This window comes from Thermobia domestica, chromosome 14 (genome assembly GCF_964235325.1).
Source record: "Thermobia domestica chromosome 14, izTheDome1.hap1.1, whole genome shotgun sequence".
Classification (NCBI taxonomy): domain Eukaryota; kingdom Metazoa; phylum Arthropoda; class Insecta; order Zygentoma; family Lepismatidae; genus Thermobia; species Thermobia domestica.
The window spans coordinates 89,029,608-89,051,797 of record NC_137467.1 but is presented as its reverse complement, the minus strand read 5'-3'; the positions used below and the strand labels follow the sequence as shown (position 1 = coordinate 89,051,797).

General features: G+C 38.0%; 1 protein-coding gene across 1 annotated transcript; it reads left to right on the top strand.

Annotated features, from left to right (window-relative positions):
- The first annotated feature begins 24 nt into the window (after positions 1–24).
- On the top strand, positions 25–10,971 carry LOC145669905 (ionotropic receptor 21a-like). The gene is made up of 2 exons (XM_081738253.1): positions 25–1,782; positions 10,657–10,971. Exons 1-2 carry the CDS (start codon positions 25–27, stop codon positions 10,969–10,971), a joined length of 2,073 nt encoding a protein of 690 aa, XP_081594379.1.
- Positions 10,972–22,190: the final 11,219 nt, after the last annotated feature.

Sequence of the window (22,190 nt, the reverse complement as noted above, 5' to 3'; positions counted from 1 at the left end):
ATAAACGTAAGCACGAATGATACTATGAAGAAGAAAATTATGCATATTGATCTAAACAAAATTGTCAATCTTTGCATACTGAGAATCTTACAGAAAGAAACCTATGACAGAAGGACTTTAGTTGTGATTCAAGAGAAGAATTTGTATCTCACAGACATATTTATTGGAAATTACGACAAAGCCGTGGTAATACTCACAAGTAATAGACAACCAAAAGAACCAATTAACACGTCTTATGTGCTAAGAAACGAAAGAAACTCCGTTTGTTTCGTAATTATATTGGAGAACGTCTATGTAATTGAGAACATGATTGATCATTCGAAAGATCTGTCCTTTTGGAATCCACGATCAAAATTCATTGCTATTTTAATGTCTCAGCATTACACTTCAGACGACATTCGTAAACTGTTCAAACATTCATTTGAGAAAGACATATTTAATATTATACTTCTTGTTCCTGGAAAAGAAATTAACTCTTTATACATATACACATATTTCCCTTTCATTGATGCCTGTGGTTCCCAGCTGAAGGAGACTCTCCTAGATGTGTGTCAGGTTAATATGCTAGAACGAAATGTAGACCTCTTCCCATCAAAGCTGAGAAACTTAAACCAATGCCCATTGTCAATTGCCTGTGTAAATAATCCACCTGGTCTTATATCTAAACAAGATTCGAAGGGTAAATTTATTTTCAGAGGAAGGGGTTGGAGTTTAATTGATAGTATATCACAAAAGATGAACTTTTCAATGCGCTTGCATCCCTATGAAACAAATAAACATGGACAAGTATTCTCAAATGGCACTGTAACAGGAGTTCTAGGAAAAATCAAGTCTGGATTGTACGAGGCAGAAATGGCATTTTGGGGTGTTACCGAACCGATGTGTTTGTTCTTAGAATGTCTATATTCCAGAAGAATAATTCACGTTGTTTTCACTATTCCTACACCTGGCAAATATCCTCAATGGATGAATTTATATTTCCCATTTCACAATAATTTATGGGTATTAGCATCTGCTACTTACGTAATTACCTCTGTGTCTACGGCCACGATGAAGAGAAAAATCTTAAAAAGAATTACACCATTTCAGCTGTCATTTCTTAATAATCTATCTATTCTGTTAGGAATGTCCACAAAGCCACCTGAGAACATCTCAATAATGAGAATGATGTTCATGTTGTGGGTATTTCCTGCATTTGTTCTCAGTACGTGTTACAGCGCAAAGTTGTTTTGTTTTATCACTGTTCCAAAGAAGTATTATCCCATCCATACTTTGCAAGAAATGGTGGAATCTGAAATTATGGTTGGAAGCTTGCGCGGACTTAAAACTCTTTTTAATTCCTCATCTCCTGTACTGAGAGCAATATATGATAACTATGTTGCAGTGTCTTCCGTCATTGAGGGATACGAGAAAGTAATCGAAACAAGAAACTACGCATTCTTTTGGATAAAAAGTTACTCAGAATACTTGAGGTACAACCAATCTTTTACTGATTCTGAAGGACGACCTTTGCTGCATATAGTTTCAGAAGAGGTTAAGGTGATTCCTGGTTTCCATACCTTCAAAAGAGGATCTCCCTTCGTAGAAGCGTTCAATGAAATCATCAAAAGCTTTGATTTTGCTGGTCTTTTGGATAAATGGCATAATGATGTGTTGTTTGAGCAGTCTCTACTTGTAACTACGAGAGGTGTAGAAGGCACTCGAAGGCCATTCGGCATTTCCGAGTTGTTTGGAGCGTTCCTTTTGCTAGCATTCGGGTTAATGATAAGTTTCATTATGTTTGTAATTGAATACTGTTGCCATATACAGAAAATTGAGAAAATTAGAAGAATGTACTACCATGAGCAAAATAAATGACGCGTCTCTTTATTTTGAAGTTTTTTGAAAATATCTCCGTTTTCTTTATATGTTCGAAATTTCGGAAGGTTTCCCCAGCAGGACAGGTTAATAACAAACCCGTTTTTAATATTTGTGTTAGATATTAGCTTAAAATAAAGAAATTAGAAGCAAAAAACATTAAATCGACAGAAATCTCGAGAATTACCAACTCTGCTAAAGTGGGAAATTTTCAAGAACACGAGGGAATTCTGCATTTCAACACGAAGCAGCGACATCTATGTCATTGAGAGAAATGTGGATTAAATCTACAAACTAAACTTTTAACGAATATTTCTAGTATGTCTTATTATATGCATTATCTGCAAACTCCAAATATATGAATATATGCTAAGTATTAACATAAAGATAGAGCAAATAGTGGAAATTATCTATGGAAAAGGACGAATTGGTAGGACGATCGTAATGAAATATCGTCTTTACCGGAACAGGCTCAGTTCACGTAAAAAGCAAGTAGCTCAGTTAGTTAAAGCAACGAGTCTGTATGCTGAAGGTAGCGGGTTCGATCCCCTGGAAATGCCGTTGTCATTTTTATCACTACACTATGGTTATTTTATTTATTTTTTTATGTGGGAAAGAATCAAATTGTAACGTATGTGTAAAACTCATGACGATACCAAAAAAAGAAAAAATGCCGTTGTCGCACTTGCACTAGCGTCCCTAATTTTGTTTGCAAACAGTTTCGTAATTATTTCCCCTGTGCTCACTGCTCACCATATGCTCGCTGGCGCATAACGAATGTTTCCCAGTAAATGTTAATTCTAATTTGGAGAATTTTATAAAGTTTCACAATATTTCTCACTAGATAGTCTTCTATCTACGTGTTTGGATATTTTGATAACAGATGTCCCTATTAAATGTTTAATTTTCCCTAGATGTTTAATTACGGAAAAGTTTTACAATGTATTTGTATTGAATTGAAATTGTTTTGAATTTACTACATAAGGTAAGTAGACCCAAGGAGGAGAACTCAAGTAATTGATATTCTACGTAAAAGCAACCTATTGTAGAATGATGATGCTTCTTACCTTCAGCACATAATCTTTACGTTAGAGAGTCAGACAGAGAAAAATCCTGTTTTTCCTCCTCTATGACCACCCATCTTAAACCTCTACATATCGTTGTTCGTCTCACAAAATTTCGGTGCTCCAAAAACATTCAAATAATAATAATAATAATAATAATAATAATAATAATAATAATAATAATAATAATAATAATAATAATAATAATAATAATAATAATCCTGAATATGCCATCCTTACATAATGTAAGGATATCTTAGTTTCCTAGTTTAAATCTTAAATATCTTAGTTCAAAATGCTTTCTTTAGTACTTATTTGAGCAACCATGTAGGAGGGGGTACGACTTTTTATTTTGCCCCTCTCATTTCAGTACCCTTCCAACAGAAAGTAATTTTTGATAAGCAGGACAGACAAAATGAATAAGAAATATATTTACAGCATCCTCTCCCCTTTCATGATTAGAATATCACGTAATATTTTTTATTCTACGAAAGATGGCCCTGTGCGGTTAGAGGTAGGTAACTAAAAGAATACCTAATATATAGCGCCCCGTGATTGTAATATTACCGCTTCTTTATTTGTACGAAGGAGCCCCTACACAATCAAGGGTGACAAAAAGAATAGGAAGAGTGTCTATTGATTCCAGTGGTGGATCCAGCACGAACTCCTGGGGGAGGGGAGGGGAAGTGAAACATTCTTTTGATGATGTGAAGCTGTCACAAATTACCACTTAACTAAACTAAACAATAGTGGGGGGAACCGGAACCCAGTCAGTTTAAATTGATGTAAAAGTTTAATTTTTGGCTTCATATTAAAGTTTTGGTTTCAAATGAGAGTTTCAGTCCAAGTGGTCAATGATCAAATCTCGTGGGGCTCTTCAGTGTAGGCTAATACGGCCCCCTTATGAGAAAAGGCAAAATTGTTAACATGTTTATAACTTTCGAATTTTTCGTCTATTTTAAAGAAATATTTTGCTTCGTATTAAAGTGTTGGTTCCAAATGACAAATTCAGTCCGAGTGGACAATGATCAAATCTCCGGGGGGGGGGCTCTTCAGTATAGGGGGCTACGGCTCCCTTATGGGAAAAGGCAAAAATATGAAAATGCTTATAACTTCCGAATTTTCCGTCTATTTTAAAGAAATTATTGGCTTCATATTAAAGTCTTGGCTTCAAATGACAATTTCAGTCCGTGTGGACAATGATCAAATCTCGGAGGGCTCTTCGGTGTAGGGGTTTCGGCTTCTTTATGGGACAAGATTCACGTAGTTGATATTGCAAAATTGTTTTATATATATAAGTGGAAACTTGCACCATTTGGTTAATTTTACCTCTTATGTTTTGCAGATTCATATTCCAAGCAATAGTTACTCCGCAGAGCTAAAAGAAGGCACTTACTAGTTTCATTAAAATGAAATGTCTTTTATGAGAGGAGCAGACGAACGAACAGGCACCCAAACGTTGGTTGAGTCGTACGGTTGAAACTCGTTAAGCTCGCTTCAATTATTATTATTATTATTATTATTATTATTATTATTATTATTATTATTATTATTATTATTATTATTATTATTATTAAAGCTTTTTGCTCCTAATTTAGTTATTTTACTTTATTATTTAACGAATATATTGAAAATTGTGAAGAGACACGTATGCAGTAATTTATTTCGGGAGGGGTCCGACTTCAATATTAGGATAAATTATAATAAAATTTTAAAAGATAATCCCCAAAATTAGGCTAAATTTACAGAAAAGTTGGGGTTTCAGAGGGGGTCCGGACCCCCTGGACCCACCCCTGAATGCGTCCTTGTTTGTCAGTAACATTTCCTCATTTTGAAACCCTCAAAAACTTCGGATAGACTATATAAAGGAAAACGAGTTATTTTCGATAAAATGTCACTTCAAGGAGACGCGACAGTTTTATTGCACATGGTGGTATCCAACGTTCACAAGGGCAAGAATTCCTTCCCTTTTATTCTTTTGCTATTGTGCTGTATCGAAAGGTCAGGTTTGTAACATATTACTCCTACGAACAAGCATGACTGGCAGATAGGAATACTGAACACAACTCCAGAGAAATGCATGCTGAACTTACGTCTTTACGCTTTGGTGATTTGCCCTCAAGGTCAATCGACTGGTAATTCAGTTCCGTCTCTGTTACATCCCGATATCAAATGTATTTGATTAGGTAGCTTTGTCTTAGCTAAACTTTAAACATCAGTAACTGTCGAAATTATTTCACTAACCGATCACTTACTGAACATTTCAAACACGTCAAACCAGTGGCATAACATGAAGGTTAACCTCTCCTCCGCAGTCCTTAGTTATGCGTCCGTACTTTCAAGGGCGGACTAAGGGCCGGGCGACTGCCCGGGGCGCCAGAGAAAGAGAGGCACCAAAACGAGCCTCAAAAAGTAAATTTTATAATGTGCTTTCTACTGACGTTTTTGGTTTATATTCTTGTAAAGTAGTGGCAATTATATGATCTTTTTCCATTTCACTATGGAAGAAGAGAGTTTCATAGTACAAAGGGGGCTGTATCGAAAAATTGAGAGATGGCATGTAGAATAAAGAGTGCCGGGAATTAAGTATTGTTTGTTTGTTTGCTTGAGTTTAGCGTTCCACGGTTATGCCTTAATGGGCAAGGGAGATGTGGATACTAATTATAGTGGAATCCGAACCACTTTTATCGTTCAACAGTAATCCACCGGGAATTGGACCCGGTACCACAGAAGGCAGGCGTGCTAGCCACTAGACCAGGGGGGTGGAGTTGGTATTGTTTATAGCGGGCCATATTCTTTGTGAAGTTTTCCTAGGTAAGGATTTCTTTTTGAAAATGGGTTTAAAACAGGGGCGTCATTTAGGGAGGGCAGGGAGGGGCATTTGCCCCCCCTGAGTTTGAGATGTATATAGAGTTTATCATTAGAATAGTAGTAAATCAGTGAAAAACGCGAAATTTTACTTATATCAAGAGGTCTTGCCCCCCCCCCCCAAAGCAAAATCTGAAATGACGCTCCTGGTTTAAACTATTAAAAACACTATGATAAAATGTAAAATATAGGCTACTACTAGGGGAAGGGCGCCAAAAAGTCACAGGAATAATAATAATAATAATAATAAATATGAATGTCTTTGGAGAGCCGAAAGTATGTGACACGAATCATTATAGGTAGAGCTTTAAGATGAGTGGTCATAGGGGAGGAAAAACAGGATTTTTCTCTCTCTGACACTCTAACGTTAAGATTATGTGCTGAAGGTAAGAAGCATCATCATTCTACAATAGGTTGCTTTTACGTAGAATATCTGTTACTTGAGCTCTCCTCCTTCGGGCAACTTTGCTTATGTAGTAAATTCAAAACAATTTCAATTTAAGACAAATATTTATAGAGAAAATTAAACATTTAATAGGGAAATCTGTTATCAAAATATCCAAACACGTAGATAGAAGACTATGTAGTGAGAAATTGTGAAACTATAAAATTCTCCAAATTAGAATTAACATTTACTGGAAAACATTCGTTATGCATCAGTGAGCACAGGGGAAATAATTACGAATCTGTTTGCAAACAAAAATTAGAGACACTAATGCAAATGCGACGATATTTTCTCTTTTTTTTTTTTTTTTTTGGTATCGTCATGAGTTTTACACATATGTTACAATTTGATTCTTTCCCAAATAAAAAATAAATAAAATAACCTTACTGATAAAAATGACAACAGTCCTTCACGGGATTCGAACCGTCTACCTTCGGTATACAACCTCGTTGCTTTATCTAACTGAGCTATTTGCTTTCTTACGTAAGCTGAATCTGTTCTACAGTAAAGACGATTTTTCATTACGATTGGGCTAACAATTCGTCTTTTTCCATAGGTAATTTCCACTATTTGCACTATCTATACGTTAATACTTAGCATAGATTCATATATTTGGAGTTCGCTGATAATGCATATAATAAGACATACTAGAAATATTTTGTTAAAATTTTCGTTTGTAGATCTAATCCACGCTTCTCTCACTGACATAGATGTCGCTGCTTCGTGTTGAACTGCAGAATTCCCTCGCGTTCTTGAAAATTTCCCACTTTAGCAGAGTTGGTAATTCTCGAGATTTCTGTCGATTTAATGTTTTTTGCTTCTAATTTCTTTATTTTAAGCTAATATCTAACACAAATATTAAAAACGGGTTTGTTATTAACCTGTCCTGCTGGGGAAACCTTCCGAGATTTCGAACATATAAAGAAAACGGAGATATTTTCAAAAAACTTCAAAATAAAGAGACGCGTCATTTATTTTGCTCATGGTAGTACATAGCTAACATAAAAAGGTGAGGAGTGCATCGTACAATAAATGGATCGTAGAGTTTTATAATTAAAAAAAACTAAGGCACATATAAGTTTTAAGATGCAATAAGGATTGGTTAATTAAAAGATGTTTGTGCTGAACATATGTGAAAACTATAATTTTTAATTTCATTTTCAATTTTTTTTATAATTATTGAAATCGCAGAACGAAATTTAACTTTAAAATCTGAAGTAACGTGTGGGGAAATTTCGGATTTAATTATTCTTAGAAGTATATTATGAAAATATTTCATAGTGTTAAGCATAAAAATGAAGAAATATCTAGAGAAACTAACTAAGACTTTAAAAGTGAAATAAACGTAACCCAAGTTTATACAGTTTAGTGCCCTTCTCGATTGTGGCAGTGAATTATCGTTTCTATCTCAACATTGGTATAAAGAAATTAGGTATAAAGAAAGAGAAAATAAACATGTACATATCAGCTGTTTCTGGTTCCAATGTTGGAAATTCTCATGCAGTAGTTGATTTTTGTTTTCAATCATTGTACACTAATAATGATGTTCATACTAAAGCAATAGTGATCTCTAAAATTACAAATAACTTACCTCGAGTGACTATTCAAAATATAATAAATTAGGAAATTGCGAAACAAGCAAATTTAGCAGATTCACAGTTTAACAAAAGCGGACCTTTTTATGTGTTGTTAGATGCTGATGTTTCTCCTTTGTTCTTGTACAGTAGCAAACACATAGGTATGAATGGAACTCCCTTTGCCATAAGTATTGTGTGGTCATATTACTGTAATAAATAATACATGAAGTGTTAGTTATATTTTGTGTCTGTTGATCTCAACAAAACACTGCAAACACTTTTGGAAGTAAAGGAGTTGCCAACTTTACAACATTTATTCCTTGAAGAGCAAAAATGAGAAGCGTTTCGCTGTAATTCACAAACGTGATTATGATGGTAAATATATTGTAAAATGGCCTTTTAAAGAAAATGTTGAGCCTCTGGGTGTATCACGGGACAGAGTAGTGAAGTGATTATGTCAGACGGAACGTAAGCCAAAAAAATATACTGATTTGTGTAAGCAATGTTATGATTTCATGAAAGAGTACTTAAGCCTGGGTCATATGAAACAATTCCAGATCCAGAACTTGATAAGATTGTATCTGAATCTTATTATCTACCGCATCATTCTGTCCTGAACGAATGTAACTCAACCATTAAAATGCGTGTTGTATTTGATGGTAGTACTAAAACTAACAATGGAATATATCTCAATGACAACTTAATCGAATACCTCAATGACAATTTTACGTCAACCTGAATATGAAGCTGTAATGCATGCTGAATGGGAAGGCCTCTTTCATATGAACCAACACTACAATGGTTCTCTCATTCAGGTTTGGGAAAACAATGTTAAACAAATTCTGCTTTGTGACTAGTCGATACTGTCGAATTGGAAACGTCGATCATCATCTGCAATATCAGTACTACACTGGTCTATTGAGGAATTATATGATAGAAGAACAACGCCGTGGACAAGTACGACCTCAAATTCAGCAGATCTAAGCCCATTTATTAACGATGCATAAACGACATATGCAAGTTTTTATTATTCGTAGCGAAACACGTCGATATGATGGCACTGAACAGGCTAGTATCCTCCAAACACGCAAGAAGAAACATGGGGCAGACAAAGATTGATCTCTAAAATTAAGGGTGAAGATGGCTTTGTGTATGAGGAAGAAAATATCATGGCTTGCTTTTTGATTATTATAAAAAATTATCTACTCAACCTCCTACTTTGTTGTACTGATTTTTCTATACTGGAGTGTATTCCATCTGTTTTATGTTACATTTATTAAAATTTCATGTTACATTTATGCATATTTTAGCTCCCTTTCTCGCCGACCTTTTAAATGAATACCGCACATATCTTGTTTTAGTCCAATCTCTCGGAACAGGCATTACTGTTTTAGTTCCCAAATATTCATCAGAAACTAGTGTTACAAATTTCAGGCCAATACATCTGTTGTGCACAGATCTAAGAATATTAACTCGTTGTCTGAAGATCAGAATGAAAACATACTTTGAGAAGCTGTCACGTACTTGCTAATTAGGCCTTTGACACAACATCCCTATTTATAAGGCCTTACCAAATCTCAGAGATTTTATTTTCTTTTATGAACCTACCGATCCTTCTTCGGTAACAATTTTATAAACTGATTATTCCAAGGCTTTTGACAGAATTAATCACAATTATCTCTTCCAAGTTTTAGCTAAATATGGTTTATATACATATACGATAGCGACCAAAGCATCGCCATGTTACAAAATATGTCACTTCCATTTTACAAAATTATATCACAGTATTGAACTGAGTCCCTATGTAAAGACATTCCGTTCTAAAGACAATTTAAATACTTTCACTTGACCTTTGCGGTTCAGAAATTTCTTGTCAACTTTTTTTGGCTATTGAGTTGCTGAGCCTGTAACCACGTTCAGACCTTGGGCATTCTGTGTTGGCATACATTTCTTTACGTCTAGGAATATATTTCATGAACATTCTGTAATGAGAATAATGAGAAGTAAATTCTATATGACAAAGAGTTGCAAATAAATATACTACTTAACATTTTTATAACTATTACACAATTGTTTTAACTTCTATTTAATATTCACTTATATTATACAGACGTGCTGTGAACACCTACCTCCGATGTTACATTTTGAACATAATAATTACATAATAATTACATTTTGAACATAATAATTCTGCAATTATTATATGGATATATATGCAAATGATGTATTTTAATGTAATTATTTTATGTATTTTTTCATTCATGGCGTAAAATAGAATTTTATACAAAAAAGAATATACCCAGATGGCAATCTAACTCACGACCGTGAGATTTGAACTCTAGCGGCTTACCACTGAGCTAACACAAACATTCCAGCCTACCTCCTTCTAACAAAATATAACTGGGGTTTCAAGACAATTACATTCATATCCATTGCAAACGCTGTTTTTGTTCTACTTTGTCTTTTATTTTACTACCCAGGCGAGAATTATGTTCGATGTCTTTGCTTTCAGTCTTCTTTTACATATAGAAGGGTTCCTTTACATATGTAAATGTTCTTTTACGTATGGAAAGTTGAATGACAAACAAGTATGTGCTGACATTATACAAGGTTTCGAAATATTGTATCATTAAGTATTTCAATTTATGTTGCTTTTGTTTTACACTTGGTAACAAGTCATATTATATTTAAAAGAAGAATAACATTTGACACTTTTTCCCGATTGCAAAGGTTGGCTTGTAGATTCGAACCTGGTTTACCTTTTTCCAAAAACAACCGAAGTTCGAGTTATAAAATTTTTGCCTCAAAACAGCAATAAAGAGTGGGTTCATTTTTTATGGAACAGATGTACAGACAAGTTAAGGTAGATGAAAGTGATTCTGATTACCAGAGAATAGTGTGGAGAGAAATAGTTGGCCAACCTACTAGTGATTTTAGATTGTTAACTGTTCCTTTTGGAACGAGTTCGGCTACATATCGTGGTGTAAAATGTTTGCAACAGTTAGTTGTAAATGGAGGTCATTGGTATCCTAAAACCGCAAAATTAGTCATGCATGAATTCTCTGTTGACAATTTAGTTTCAGATTCAGCTGATAGTAATAAGGTAATGGTACTGTACTCAGAATTAACAGCTATATTACACAATGGCTTTTGCGAATAAGAAAATGGTTTACCAACGACATGAGTATGTTAAATAGTATACCTTCTCACTTGCTAGAAACTCAGTCGTTAATTTGTTTTAATGAAGATGAGAGTGTAAAAGCTTTAGGCATACTATGGAATCCGTCAAGTGATTCATTTTCATTTTCTATTGTAGTTTCGACTCATAAGTCGGTAATGACAAAACGAATGTTACTACCTGATGTCCCAAAATTGTTGATCCGCTTGGTTGATTATCTCCAGTATCCATTTTTGCAAAATTGTTGCTACAATCATTATGAAAATTAAAAATTGAATGGGATATTGTACTTCCAAATGTCATTGCTATCTGGTGAGAAGTATATTGTTTAGAATTGCCATTGTTAAGACAAATTACGATCAATAGGTCTATTTCGTCTGAAAGTTGTGAAATATGATCTCATTGGATTCTCAGATACGTACGCTGCAATAGCATATGTACGTTGTACAGGAACATCAGAAAATGTGCAAGTATACTTGATTGCTAAAAGAACCAAAGTTGCTCCTATAAAGCAGATTACTTTTGGGCTAGGAAGGGGCACCTCATGATCAATCGTTGGTTCTTGGGTGTCCAATAACGACAATTGTGGGTATTGACTCACCCAGTGATGTGGGAGTGTGCCTCGTCAGACATGATTAATTCAAAGAGAAAGTTTGGGTCCTCTTTCATTAGTTCCATTAAATCTCAGGCAAAATTGAATAAGTGCATTACAGTCTAGAGGATGTAACTTGTAAACCAATTAAAGTTTGTATGAATGAATGTGTAAGTCCTGGTGTAATATCTATCGCACACTTCTACCTGACATGTCTAGTGACATGTACCATTGCTTCTTGCACCCTTTCTACATATGACTGAAGGGGACTTGGTCATCACTAAGGGCACTTGGTGATTTCTTTACCTTGATTGAAACAGTGGCTTGAAAATCCTTCACCCAAATCTGAATAGTTTGTCGCGGCATGTTCCCATTTCTTCCAATACTAAAATGACGCCTTAATGAAGGAATGTGTCATTGTAAAAAATAAGTTATTATTTTTTAATTAAAATATTAGTGTTTCACAAGACAAACAAATGCTTTCTACTGATCTCCTTTATGGGACCTTCCTATCAATGATCTTGTTTACATGACAATTCAAGATCTGGTTTACAAGACATAATCTTTCGCATAACGTTCAGGTGTGACCAGCTAACGAGAAAGACCAGGCGTCACTGAATTTCATCAATTGTTGCACAATGGTCTTTTTAATGAACAGCAAAAATATGGTTCAATTTAAACCATATTTTAACAAAATTAAACAATTTTAACAAAATGAAACCACAGATGGGAAGCCAGGAACGCATGAAATTTTACTTTTATAATCCTCAAGTCAAATGACTACTTTCATATTTTTTTTACCAGCTTTATTAAATTTTTTGTTGCTTTATATCAAATTAACAAAACTGTTTACTGTTATTTCACAAACTTACACATAAATTATTGAAACTTAGTTTCAGTGACGAATCTAATCTGGGGCTGGAAGGGCCTAGGCACGTCAGTTTTTTGAGTGTATAATAAGCTATTATTTATATATTTTTTGAAGTTTATTTTAAAGTCATGATATATATCATAGTGTGGGTTCTGGTTGAGCCTCCCCCCAGTTGTTACCTTCTAGATCCGCTACTGCTTAGTTTTTCATGGAAACAAAACTCTACAAACTGCTTTTCATTCTCAGGGAACACGGATAGAAATATATTTGTACCCTCTAAATGGCAAAATTTTGTGTAAGTCCCAACAAAAATTATCTCGTTGTATTTACTTTCTTAGTGTCATGCCATAATTTATTAACTTGGTACCTTGCCTGGACAATAAGTATTATGTACACTGTAGAAAACAATCGGTGGTTATTTATGTAACCACTAATTCATTCATTCATGCAGCGAGAACTTATGAAAGAGTAGGTGGTAAGAAATATAACCACTAGCCCTTAAAGGTTTAAGCCTTTCCCACCTGGAGATATTTGAAGGGCTTGTTTTCGAAAGAATTTATATCTATTTTACAAAAAGTTTCAGAAAATAGGAAAAACGAAAAAAAGTAATAATTTTTGATGATCAAAAGTTAATTCAACTTTATTTAGAAAAAAATATTGTTTACGTTTATTTCATTAATATACTTTCTTAATGTACATTTTTAATATAAAATTATAAATTTGAAAAATAATGTTTATAGTACGGTACCCTTTCGGTCGAAAGTAGATATAGCATCTATGACAAGAAACAAAGTGGATATAGTACATTTTGGACTAAAACTTGCACAGTTTGTAATGCGGCCCTATTCCTAATCTGCTCCATAGCTCATTACATGACATCACTATTTATTGTATTTTGTTGTTGATTCTTCTTTCATGATCTTCGCATATTTTGTTCTGGAAAAGAAAATCTGAATTTTATAAGTTCTCATAATTTTGATGACGAGTGCTTCTTTGTTTTGCATCTGAAAATTCTGATCAAATGAGGAAAAAATTTTTTTTTTTTGTTTAAAGGACACCGTACAGAAAACATTGCATTTCCTCATTTGTCCGATTTTGGGTGCTTTTTGGATATATTATAGCTGAGGATCCCCCAGGCAATTGTTTGTATGAGGCCAACACCCTATGACTAATTTTGTGACCTCCAGAGGTCACCAAAGGTCACACAACGAGAGTTGGCAGAACTGGTTCAAATTTGGCATGCCAAGGAAATATTTGTGTTATACTGGGCTATGGCAAATGAGGATTGTCCACGTAACAAACCGTTTGATCTCCAGAGGTCTCCAAAGGCATGAGACCGGTTGCACTTGAAGACAAGGTACAACGTGACGAGCAATATACGTTTGAGGTTCAATTAGAGGAGGCTGGTATTCTGCTTGCATGAATGTTCTCCCGGTTCTCAGATTCCGTCAAACATCAACTTTGGACTCCATTCAAAGAACCAAGCTACATGCATCCAAAGACGACACTGAGGAATTATTCGAAGATCCAATATTAAGTTGGTACTGTACGTGCAAAAGCGGAGCCAGAACTATTGGTTGCTGCGTACACATTGCTAGTTTGCTTTGGTACTTCGGTTACGCTAGACATGTATCAAGTATTCGCTATCCCATCAACAGACTTCTGTCTACGTTCCTTGAAGCTGAAGAACGTGCCATGCCCGTTATTTATAAAGGAGGCTAGTTTGAAAGTTCCGGTTTTGAAGGTATAGCGTTTGAACCTGACGACTAGTTGCACACCATCATCAAGGCATAAAATCATGTAGCAAGGCGGGGCAACTGGCTGCCCTGGTTAACAAATGTGCCGAGGGAACTGTCATCTTTCCTTCACAAACGTATGAGAAAAAGAAAGTCATCTGCTAGCTCGGAGGCCGGGTGTGTGGAAAGTACTGGAGCAGCGTGGGGAGAGGGGTTCAAGTTCCCTGCTCCGGCAACGACTAATCTGCCGGCTGACATCTTCCACAGGACGTTTTGACTTGTGACCTTTCATTACATCACTACTACATTTTGTATGCCGAGTTTGCGACAGTTCTGATAAAACCTGTTGTGTGACCTTTTGTGACCTTGGAGGTCACAGGATTGGTCATATGAAGCTGGCCCCACATAAACAATTGACCAGGGGGTCCTCAGCTACAACACATCCAAAACTCACCCAAATCGGACAGACGACGAAATACAATGTTTTTTGTACTGTATCCTTTTGTGACTATTTTTCATTACGAAAAAATAATGATAATAACAAGGTGTTCCAAAACACGAGTTTCAACATATTTTATTAGATTTCGGCTTACTTGAACCCACATATTTCATCTGGAAGTCACTTAATCTTCTGGTAACTTAATTTTTAGAAGTATATAAATTCTATTTTCAGACGTTAAATAATAAATATTCAGCCACAATACTCTCTCCTTTAGTTCATCAGCCACCAACAAAATTCACTTTCAGGCAGTGACGGAGCCAGCTTATTATTATTATTATTATTATTATTATTATTATTATTATTATTATTATTATTATTATTATTATTATTATTATTTTTGAAGGGGAAAAAACATTTAGGACTAACTCGCGAGAGTAATGCTCCCGGAAGTAGGAACTAAATGTACATTTCTGATTGGTTGGCGATATCCGTTTCTTGATATGTAGCACATATATAGCAGAAATCAAAGGCTTTATGGGGTCAGTCCTCGTGGCCGAGCGTGCTAGTGCTACGGGAAAATAACGGAAATGGCTTTTGGAATCGGTTCAAACCCGGCACAAGGAAAGCTTTTTATTATTTTTTATATTTTCATAATACTTCTTTTCATTAAAATAAGATGAAAGTAATACTTAAAAAATGATTTACTTAGTTTTGTGCAGATAAGTAGTAATAATAATAGTAGTAGTAGTAGTACTAGTAAGAGTAATAGAAGTAGGAGTAGCAGTAGAAGTAGTAATAGGAACGGGTTAGAAGCCTCGCAGGGCTCGTTTTGTAAAAACTTGACCCCATGATATAAATTTTGTGACCAACTTAAAACAACTAGCTAGGGTAGCGCGCCCGAAAACGTACTTCCCAAGCGGGTTGCAAAAATTTTGGGAAAGCAATTTTTTTGGTATACCAAAAATTAACATTTTAATATTGATTAGCCTTTTTAAATAATATCGTATATTTTTATACAATAGAGTACTATCTTCATTATTCGATTAAAAAGTACTAATAAAGCCTTTTACGTCGGGTCGTTTTTGTTTTTTCAAGCCTGGAGACATTGTAGAACACGTTATGTATGGTTTCACGTCTTTCTGCGTTGAGACGTAGGATGCGATGACGTCATAACTTGTAAAAAAGGATTTTTTATTAGGTCTATTTTTATTATCTGTTAGTGGGCTTACTTTTGCACTTAGAAGATTGAAATTTTGGGCACACGTTCAGTGGACCCCTTCGTATTTTTAAAATTTGTTTCAGATCTCTGCGTTAAAATCGCAGGCACAACAGGATTAGGGAATAATCTAGAGGCGCAAAAACGTGTAAAGAAACAGGGATATTTTTTAAAAAAATCAAAAATCCATTTCTAGAGAGATGCGTGTTGCAAATCGTACTGTTCGAAAGGCCATTCTGAAGAGAATTAGGTACCAACTATGATCCTAGGATAAACAGGGATAATGCTGTAGTTGCTGAACAGAAAATCTATAAGAAGCCAAACTTTAAAAGAAATAATCTTCATTACAATACACCATATCTGGGATTGTCCCATAGCTACGCGGACTACACTGGCACCGGGCCCTCCAAAATGTAGTCGTGCTTCCCAAGTAAAGGTCCAACACAAATTCCTTGACATGCTTTATATCAGGTTTTTTAGTTTAGAAATATCGTTCATCGATTAATGCTAGTTTCCGTCATTTTTTGGGTTCAAATAGGGCAAAGGCTGAAGTAACGGATGACACAAAAGAATCCAAACCTAAATAAAAAGGACTTTTAACCTAATCTCAACATTATCCACTGATATTTACACTAGGCACGATTTGAATAACATATACTTTTAGGATAAATTCTATGATATAATGCGTCAGAACAGTACAATATTCTAAATTAAATCATTGTATATTTAGCTTTAGTTTAGCTGTGCTTTCGAATCTCATTAGTTTATACTGGACATATTTTTGGCTAGAGCAATCATAGTACTAAAAAATACAGCGTTTCACAACCACTCTTAAAATCATACTTGGATTTATGTTTATATTAGTGACATTTATCTTTATTTTAAAATCATGGTCCATGTTTGTACCTACATAAATGTAATGTAATTAACATTATAAATAGTTCTTATAAAATAGTTTCATTGAAGAGACTTAGATGGCGCAAACAATTTAAACTTTGGATTAAAATGTACGGATATTACAGATCTTAAAAATTTCAACATTTTGAATTCAAGAAAATATTACTCACAAAAGGTTAATGAATCAGTGTAGAAAGTTCTTCATTTGGAACAAAGTAACGTTATCTAAAGAATAATTATTTAAAATTCTCAATGGATATTATATTATACCTGTATTTATATCGCTCATCTGAAAGTGAAACAACTAAAAGCTATGAGTTTTAGTAACTTAGGCTCTGTTCAACGCCGCAGAACAACCCGTCAGGCTAAATTGGTTCCTATGAGTCTCGAGGAACTCCACGCCCTCACGGCTCAAACCACTTCTACCCCTCACATGAACGAAACAGCTGACAGTGCAACCGTCCACGCGGATGCCCCCCAGATCCAAGATCAGTCCATCGAGATGGCAGGGTCCAGTGATGAAGAATACGACCCTACCGATAGCGCAGGAGAGTTCCAACACCCCAAGAAGAAAGCGAAAAGAAGACCAGAAAGTAGCATTACGCCACTTGTTGAATTCAGGAACTCTTTCTCGGCGCTGGACACCACCAACGACCCATCCAACGCTGGGGGTGGTCAAACACTCACCGAATATGAAGAAGAAAATCCGGAGGACACCGTCCGCAGCAGGAAGATATGACGTCGAGAAAAGACATACTTTCATAAAAACGCTAACCGCAAACTGCAAGGATCCCTACAAAATTCTGCAACCGAGTGCATACATAAAAATCCACTGCACCACCTGGCGCGACTTTGAAATGATGGAAGCCTTCTGCATCCAGACCGGACAATCATTTGCCACAGAACTTCCGAAACAAACACGCCCAATCAAAGTAGTCATCCGGAAGATGCCACTCGACACTCCAACGGCTGACACACTACAGGACTTGAAGGACCAGGGGTTCACCCCAACCAATGTGGTCCAGATGAGGGGACGCAGTGACCCGTCTGGCAACAGGCCCCTGTTTCCGCTATTCCTTGTTACTTTACCCAAGGACCCAACGAACAACAAGATTTACGATCTCAAGTACCTTCTTAGTTACAGAGTGGCAGTGGAACCCTACAAGGGTCAGTCAATTCTCCAATGCTACCGATGCCAACGAGTAGGGCACACCACGCAAACATGCAGGGCGACCCCTCGCTGCATCAAATGCGAAGAATCCCATCTCTCCACGGAATGTCCGAAGAAAACGAGGGACACTCCGGCAAAATGTTGTAACTGCGGAGGCGAACACCCCGCCAACTACATGGGCTGTCCCACGCTCAAGGCGGCCAAAGCCAAGAGGAAACAGCCAACCCAACCACCAGCTAAGTCGGACCCTCCCTCAAAATCTGATACCAGCCGCAGAAGAAACAACGCTACATCCTACACAGGAGCAGTCACGCCGGAAGACAAGAACAACACCAACCAGAAAACCAGGAGGCCCCCCAACCAAGAAACAAAGCAAAAACAAACAACCCAGGACAACTCTCAATCCAGAGAAGAAGACACCGAGGACAAACGCACTGAACCATCATTGGCAGACACATTCAAAGAGATCCGAGAACTCTTCTCGGGCCTCAATCTCCGTTCAATGCTAGAAAAGCTGCGAGTAGGACTCCGGAAGGTGAAAGAAACGACAGACCCACTAAGCAAAATCACCATCATGTTTGAGGTAGTCGCGTCCATCCTTGACGATGGCACCGACTAAAAGAAGAATCAACAGACAAGTCAAAGTGCTGCACTGGAACGCACAAGGAATCCAAAAGAAGAAGAACAACCTGGAGGACTTTCTCCGCAGAGAAGAAGTGGACATAGCCCTATTGTCAGAGACCCACCTAAAACCACACCTTACCCTAAAAATCCGCAACTACTCCACCATCCGTACCGACCGTCCCGACCGACCTCTTGGAGGAACAGCAATTCTAATCAAAGACAGTATCCCGTACGACCCTCTCCCTCTACCACCTCTACAATCCCTGGAAGCTACAGGGATCACCCTCCACTCAGCTAATGGACCGATAATAATAATAGCAGCCTACAAGCCTCACAACAACAACCTCAACGCAACAGATCTGCAAGCTCTGCGACAGCTAAGACACCGGATTCTACTAGGGGGAGACCTCAACAGTAAACATCCGGCGTGGAACTCCAATGTGTCAAACGCAAACGGAAGGATCCTCCACCACGCTCTCACCACCATAGACTTCACTCCCACGGCTCCAACGGAACCCACGCATTATCCAAGAAACGGCGGGATGCCTGATGTACTGGACATGGTACTGACAGCGAACCTGGCAATCCTAGGTGTACCTCAGGTTCTCCACGGCCTCGACTCGGATCATCTACCCGTTCTACAAACGATCGCAATCAGCTACCACTTCACAACTCGAACCCTTCCCACTCTGCGCACAACAGACTGGGACCACTACAGATCCTTGCTCAGCGACATGTTAGATCCACGCCGGATAATTGAAACAACGGAAGACATAGAGGCCACCACTGCGTCCCTGACCGCAGCCATCAACTCAGCCATAGCCATCGCCTCAACCACCTCAACAACGACTCATCCATCACACCAGACCACTCCAGAAGAACGACGCACTTCAGCCTTGATCCACTTGAAGCGTTGGGCCCGGAAGCAGTGGCAACGTACCAGAATTCCCCAGTTCAAAACACTTTGGAACCACCTAGTATCCAGAGTCAGGAAAAGGCTCCTTCGAATCAAAATCAGAAACTGGAACCTCCACCTCCAGGAGCTAGATGCACCCAGCAGGCAATTCTGGAAGTTAGTGAAAAACATCACAAGACCAGAAGCAAACTCCAGAACACTCACACTTCAAACTCCACAAGGAACAATACACGAACCGGAAGAACAGGCAGAGCTTTTCGCCCAGACCCTGGAAACCACCTTCCAGATCAACGCTACCAACACGCCAGCAACCACCACTGCAGCAGTACATAGATCCTACCACCTCTCCCGAATAGAAGACCCACCTCCTCCAGAGCCCTCACAACACCGCGGGAGATACAAGCAATCATCAAGAGGATCAATGCACACCGGGCTCCAGGTCAAGACCGAGTGACGCCGCAAGCACTGAAGCACCTCCCGAGAAAGGCCCTGGTCCTACTCTGTAAGTTGTGCAACGCCATTATGAGAACCGGACACTACCCAGAAGCCTGGAAAGAAGCAAAAGTCATAATGCTGGCCAAACCAGGAAAGAAAAGATCAAACCCGGCCAACTACCGCCCTATCAGCCTGCTCTCGCATACCAGCAAGGTGTTTGAAAGAGTACTGCAGAGCAGACTTCAGCAATTCATAGAAGATCATGACATCATCCCGGACCACCAGTTCGGCTTCAGGAAAGGACACTGCGCGGATCAGCAGCTGGTACGGGTGGTAGAGAAGATATGTGACAGATTCAACGAGGGAGGCCACACCTTGGGGCTTTTTCTCGACATAGAAAAAGCATTCGACAAGGTGTGGCACGAAGGCCTCTTTCACAAGATGATGCTCCAGGGCACTCCGCACTACCTTCTGAGAATCATCAAATCCTTTCTTCAAGGAAGAACCTTTCGTGTTGCCCATGCAGGACACCTAACACCCCCCAGACCTATCCTAGCAGGAGTCCCCCAAGGATCCTGCCTATCCCCAACCCTCTACGCCATGTACACGGCGGACATTCCCACAACCCCCAACACAGCGGTAGCAACATTCGCAGACGACACGGCAATCTTTGCCAGCCATGGAAACAACAGATACGCTGAACTATACCTCAGACGACACGCCGAACTTCTCCACCGATGGTCTGAAGAGTGGAAGATCAAAGTCAGCGACCAGAAGACCTCAGTAGTAAACTTCACAAGAAACAGAAGAAAGGTTCACGTCAGGATCACCATGGCTGGAACACCCCTCCAGAACCGAGATGATGCCAAATACCTCGGAATAATACTGGACAGGAAACTTACATTTGCTCACCACATACATTCCATCGCCAAGAAAGCCAGTCAACGCCATCAAGCCTTGCTACCGCTACTCCTCTCCCCATCCCTCACCCTGAAAACCAAACGCCATATATATCAGATGAGCTTTCGTCCCATCCTGATGTATGCCCACCCTGCATGGCAACACGCAGCAAAAACGCACCTCAGCCAACTACAAGTCATCCAGAACAGAGTAGCCAGGGCTATCACTGGACACTCGAGAGACACTCGCCTCGAGCAAATACATGAAGATTTGGAACTCCCATTTCTACATGACTACAGAATTCACAGATCAGCCAACTTCTGGAGGACAATCAGAGCCTCGCCACACCAACACATAGCCACCATAGGAACGGCCAACCCAAGAAGACGAACTTACAAGATGCCGCACCCCTAAAACGCACAACCACTAAACTGACATAGGAACAGCAAAAGAGGAGCGCGACAGTTGCGTCCTCTCTCACAACAAATACGCACGCAAAACAAACGACAGTCAACAACACAAATGGAAGGCAAGGGCCCAAGCCCGGTACTTAAATCAACCACAAAAACCGCCAAGAAATCTCTGCTCTGCTCTGCTCTGCTCATGTTGAATTATAGAGTGTCTGGTTCAGTAAGTACTATTTATGCAGTATCATGAATTTAAATTGGTAACCTATTTATCGTCTGAAAGCTCTTGCCATGAGAAGTACGAAACCGTTTTCGAATCACGGGCAAACCCACAACTTCACCCTACAAGGGGCTAGTTTGTTGGTGTTTGTGACCCTATGTATGACATATTCGACAGAAATAAAAATGAATATTACGACCCGTAACACGTAAGCATCTGAGCCCATTATGTTCCTTTTTGGCTCGTTGCTAGAACGTGGCTTCGGCAAGGGTTTGGTAATATCACTGTGCACCCAGACGTACCTATTTGGTCAGTGTGCCCAACGAAATGTAAATATAATGTGGCCCAAATGGTTTCTCTACCACTGGACGTATATCCATGTAAATACAATGGAATAAACATCATTCGTCACTAGAGAAAATATATTGTGGACATATTCCTCTCTCAAGGACTTCAGTTTGTCAGTATTGCCAACTAATTGTAAAAGTGAGAAGGTGTAAAACAGGTTCGTATGATGAGAAATTTATACACCAACCTTGGTAGAAACATCACACAATCATACGAAATATCACATCATATAGCAAAAAAGACATTGAGTGTGACCATTTCGCAACCATTCTAGGTTGTCAGTATTGCTAACCAAATGTGAACATCACGACGTTGCAAGTGGCGTGCTTGCAATTTAACCAATATATAACAAATCGTCGACAGCGTCACAAACTGTCGTATCTCAGTTTTCTAAACTTTTCACGAGAGCGATTTTTAGGTTTTCAC